Below are 5,828 nucleotides of genomic sequence, written 5' to 3'. Positions count from 1 at the left end.
TTTAAAAATAAAAAATTGATATTACTTTTATAAAAAAATTTGGTTTTATATTAAAAAAAATTGTTATAAAATATTACTTTATATTATAACAGTTTTATTTTTTAATACAAATTTTTTTTAACAGAATATACTATAATAACTTTTTTTTATAAATTTCTTTCGTTTCAAAATTTAAACTTTTTATAACAAATTTTTTTATTAAATATTACTTTTTCTTGTAGTATCTTGGATAGAAAATCAATTAGGATAATTTATAGGTGTTTGTAATTGTTGGATTAGAGTAAAAAATCATCCATAATTTATGAAGATTGGATCGAATATAGGTCTCAATATATTTGGAGAGACTGAAACAAGACACATGGTTGTATGTTTGTTACGTTCGATTTGATATGATAGAAAAATTAAATAATCTCTTATTTTATCTGTTTTATTTAGGAGTGGCAAACGGACCTAAATTCATTGGGCCAACCCGCGTAACCCGCCAAAAAAGACAGGTCGGGCTGAAAAAGTGGGACCGCCAAATAGCAAAAGCTCGCCTAACTCGCACCGCTTAAATCACGGGCTTTAGCGGGGCGGGGCGGACTTTCCCGCCGGGATTAGTATTTTCTTAGTGAGGGGGTATTTTTATAATTTTTTTACTAAAACATAACTTCCCCCAACCTAACTTACAAGAGTATAAAAATAAAAATTGAGTGGTTTGGATTATGTTTATGTTACTTTGGAGACAATATTTATAATTATGTTTTAAATTATGTTTATTTCGCTTTGGAGAGAATATTTATACTTATGTTTTGGATTAAAACTTGGTTTATAATTATGTTTATTAGATATTTATAATTACAAAAACTTTAATGTTTATGAATATAAAAAATATATTTTTTTATGCCTTTAGAAATTATAAATTTATTAATTTGGTTGTGAAATTATATATATTATTTAGTAGTTAATAATAAAAAAAAAAAGAGAAACTTTGGCGGGTTTAGCCCACCAGCCCACATTTAAGCGAGACGAGGTGAGATTTTAGGACCGTCTCACTAAATAAAATGGGGCAGGCCAGTTTGACAAAAAGCGACTTCTAGTGAGGCGAGGCAGGGCAGATTTTCCCACTTGCCACCCCTAGTTTTACTACTGTAACAATTTGAAGTTTTAAATTTTTTATTCTCTTGGTTCAATCCCGTTCTACGAAAACCTTCAATTGGCAAACCATGTCTCAAGTCATAGGAAGAAATGTCATTACAACTTACAAGGTTATTAGACATAATGTAGAAATCTAATATGGAAAATTGCAAGAAATGTCTTTATTATTACAGATACGACGAAAACATATTTTAAGATTCATTCTCTAGTATATGGTGATAATATATTTTTTTTATAATTTTAAATCTAGATGTGGCACAGATCATTACATTGCGCTATTTATAATTAACAAATACAAAACAGAACACAATTATTCTTTTTTAATTTCTTTTACTTTATAGCATGTATATGCCCTTTTAGAAAATAAAAATAACAATTATTTATCTTTTTATTTCTATTTTACTACTTTATGATATACAGCACTCACATGAAGCTTGAAAGTCTTAAAACATGCGATATCACCTTTTTTTCAACCATGCCTTGCATATCATTTGACATATCACCTATAGAAATTAAAGCCCAGGTTTGACTGGCAGCAATTAAAATAAATAGTTAATTTTTTTATTAAAGTAATAATCAACCAACAAAATAATAGATAATAGATGTTAAAAAACAAAAAAAAATTAAAAATATTATCATATTAGCTCTTTTTTTGGCTGATTATTACTTTAAAAAAATAAATTTCCTCACAACAATAAAGTGACCTTTAAATAAAATAATAACAAAAAACAAAAATATTATTTTCACACAAAAATTAGTCATCAAATTAATCAATATATATATTATTCAATTTATTTTAATGTATATTTTATATTTTAAAATAAATTTTATCTTGATAATTGATTTGGTAGGCAATTTTTAACGGTGATACTAGATAGCCAAAGATTAATTATAATATAAAAATGACACCTAAAAATTTTTTTTTTCTTGATAAGCAAGTGATATATACCTTCTTATCACTCATTCTCCTTATCACCTACATTTTTTCTACATATTTAGGGTCATTAATATTCTTTTCAAAATCAATTTCAGTATCTTCCAAATCAAATCCCTAACATCTCTCAATTACATTATTACCAATCAAAATACAATTTTTCTATAGAAATTATGGAGGTTAAATTAAAAAGTTTTAACAACTTCTGCTATACAATTCATATTTTACATATAGATTATTAAAAAATAAAAAATAAAAATAAAATATAAACAAAAATTAAAAAATAAATTTTAAAAAAAATTATTAATTCGTTATATTAAAATCAATAAATAAGCATATATATGAATATTAAATAAAAAAGATTAAAACCATGACCTATTAATGTACATACGAGATAATTTGAAGAATACAATAAGATGTATAATTTAAAATTTGGTAATATTAATTATAAAAATTTATTAATTATAGATATTATATGTATGAAATTATGAATATTATGAGTAAAAAATTATGGATGTAATTAATATAAAATTATGGATGTTATGTGTATGAATTTATGGATATTATGAGTAAATTTATCAATTGAATAAATTAATTTAAGAATTTCACATTTTTTCAAATTCAATTATGATAAAATTTAAAAATATCTGTGTTAATTTGATAGTTACTTATGCAATAAATAAAAAATGATATGTGTATTGATATAATATCTAATAAACATGAATTTAATTTTTAGATGTTAGTTGTATGTAATTATAGATGTTATATATATATGAACTTAGCTTATGAATGTTATGTGTATAAACTTAGTTAGTACAGTATAATTATATATAAATACAAATAAAAAATAAAAAAATAAATCAGTTTATTACCATACCTTATCAAAACTAGTGTGATTTTTCATATTAGTTGGCTGACAATAATTTCATCGGATGAGTTTGTCTGTGATTTAAATTATTCTTCAACTCATTCTTGTAAATTTTCTTAGCCTATCCTAATTGTGCTTCTAATTGAAATAGAATTTTGATTTTTGGCTGAGAGAGTAAATGGCCTTTATGATCCAGATTAACAATAAAAAACCTAGGAAACCAAGTTTTTACATTTGTCCGCACTTGCAATGATAATAAATGAATTAAAGGAAATAAAAATTAATTACAATTAAAATTATTTAATGAATAAAGTGAGATAAAAAATTAAAATATTATTAAGTTATATAAATAAAATAAATTATAAAAAATATTTGGGTTTGGTTACCAAACTTTTTTGGTTTTTAACGTATACATAGCATTGGTTAACTACCAAAATTAAGTCCACTTATAGAGGCCTAGATAGAGGCATGGGTAGATAATTAATTAATTGAGAGTAGGGAGCTAGAGAGGAGTCCAGCAGGAAGATGTTTTAGGATTCCAAATAGCAGGGAGAAAGAACTTAGTTCCAGAGACGCCTTTAGCATTATAGGCACCGCCAGTGGCAGGGTCAACAGGTAATCTTGCTTGTTGGGCTGATAAGATGTGAGAGCAGACGCTGGTGGCTTCAAGGATGTCGTCTCCACGGGCATCAGCATAGAAGCCATCCCCGTAAGGGTTTGTGACTGCTCCTGCCAAGCCACCGGCGAGCAGCATGACCATGGCATCGGCGCCCACTTCCCCACTGGGCGGTTTCACGGATATTCCTGGCGCTTCAAGGAATGGCCAGGCACATTCGGGGCACTCTTCTTCTGGGTCCCCTACTGCCACGTATGGCTGTTCATCTATGAGACCGTGCTGGGCGCATGATCCAGCGCACATGTCTTGGACGGTCACACCCTTGGACGCTACGAAGAGAGCCAGCGTGTTTGGCTTTCCACCAGTTGCTTTTGGCATGAGCTTCTTGATGAAATCTTTGATCAACACTTTCCCCAATGAGTAATTTGGGTCGTACTGTTCATTCACCACCTTTACTGTGAACGTGGGGCTTCCTTTGCCACCCCCCGTCTTAGTGTATGCTTGATAGCTCTCCACCACGTGCCACCATGACGACACTTGAGGCTCACCATCTCCACCACTCGGGTTCAGAGAATTCAAAAATGAATGGACAGCTTGCTTTTGTTTTTCCGTAACTGCACCGTACCATAAGATGCCAATGTTCAAGTTTCCGGTCAGCAAACGTCCCCCTCTGTGGGTCAGCGCCACCGTTCCACCCCAAACTGCTACCGGCCCCGCCACCAAAACCAACAACACAACCAAACACGCTATGCGAAACGAGGCCATTTTGCTTCGCTTCTCTTCTTTTCTCTTCTCTTCGCTTGTCTTCTTCCCAACATCTTCCCAAATTTATATATCCTCACACAAATCTACATACAAGCTTCATTTATTTTCTATTTTTTTCTTTTCTACTTCAATTGCGGCAAATATATTAATTAATAACCTCACATCTAAGCTTAGTAATATAAATTTGGTGGACCTTAATATAGAGAATATGCTGCAGAAGAAACAGTCAAAATACCTTAATCCACTTTAGTTTGGCAGGGATGACTGACGAGATCTCCCCGAATAACGCTCAACCCCATTCTTTAAATATCAAACACTTGTGCTTCATCAATACCCTAAATCTTCCCCATCTATCTAATGATTAATTAAGTAAAGAAGTCTTTTTTAACTCTCTAGCTAACACAAATATGAATCAATAATGTTTGAGAGACCCAAAAAAGAAAAACTAGAATTTATTTTATTTAATTTTGTTAATTATGTTATAATTAATAAATACTAAATATGATAAAGGTAGATTTTTTTTTTCTTCTTAATATTATCGAATGTGGTTACAATCTAATATTATGGTTGGTTCAAAATTTAGGAGATGAATTGAGCTCAAAACTGTCCAAACTTTTTAATTTTAACATTATTTATTTTATTCAATAACATTTAACCTTCAAATTACTTTTAAACGGGCCTTATTATTTTAGGGCATTATTTATATAAAGATGACAAAATATTTTTTTTAATTTATTTATTTGACCACAGTTAAAAATGTGCTCTAAAAAATGTAAATTACTAATAAAAGTATAAATTTTGAATACAATTAAAATCTAAGATAAAAAATAATTATATTAATTATTCTAACTAATATTAATTTAAAACGACACTGAATTTTTTAAATTAATACAAAATAATTTTTTCTAGAATCTCAACTTCACAGTATATTTTATTCAAAGGATTTAAAAATAAACAACAATTACAAGACTAAAAATAAAACAATTACTAATAAAAATTAGTAGATTAAAATATAAATCTTCAAAAAGCAAAGAAAAAATAAAATAACTTTTTCGAAGGAAAAAAGTTATATTTTTTTTTTAATAAAATAATTTTTTAATAATTTTTTAAAAAATTTAAATTTTAAACATATTAAAAAATTGGTATCAGAGTCAAATTAACGATTTTAAGAATATAACAATACTTTTTAATAATGATAACATTTTTAATCTATGCCAAGTGTCATAAAATCTAATACATGACAATCTATTCTATCGACAAGACGATTTAGATATCTTTAATTTGCTTTAAGTATGCACCATCGTTTTATTGTTGGTATTAATGTTATGAATGATACTAATGTAAAATCTATACTACAGTTAAATATTGAAGTAAATACTTATTACCTGAAACATGAAAAAGTTTTATTGTACAATGTATAAGATTGTCCCATACTCTACTTTCTAGAGGCCTAATAATTTTATTATTTTTTTAGCCCATATTAACAAATTTCACTTAAATGTGAAAAG

The 5,828-nt window shown here is 28.0% G+C and overlaps 1 protein-coding gene across 1 annotated transcript; it reads right to left on the bottom strand.

Annotated features, from left to right (window-relative positions):
• Window positions 1-3,410: 3,410 nt before the first annotated feature.
• Window positions 3,411-4,381, bottom strand: LOC107460206 (protein EXORDIUM-like 6). Its single transcript, XM_016078543.3, has one exon. The coding sequence runs from the start codon at window positions 4,318-4,320 to the stop codon at window positions 3,442-3,444; it is 879 nt and encodes a 292-aa protein (XP_015934029.1). The 5' UTR covers window positions 4,321-4,381; the 3' UTR covers window positions 3,411-3,441.
• Window positions 4,382-5,828: the final 1,447 nt, after the last annotated feature.

This window comes from Arachis duranensis, chromosome 8, assembly GCF_000817695.3.
Source record: "Arachis duranensis cultivar V14167 chromosome 8, aradu.V14167.gnm2.J7QH, whole genome shotgun sequence".
NCBI lineage: Eukaryota > Viridiplantae > Streptophyta > Magnoliopsida > Fabales > Fabaceae > Arachis > Arachis duranensis.
This window is presented reverse-complemented; position numbering and strand designations above follow the sequence as displayed.

Coding starts and splice junctions, on each gene's coding strand:
- LOC107460206 (XM_016078543.3), bottom strand. CDS start 4,320: ATGGCCTCGTTTCGCATAGCGTGTTTGGTTGTGTTGTTGGTTTTGGTG.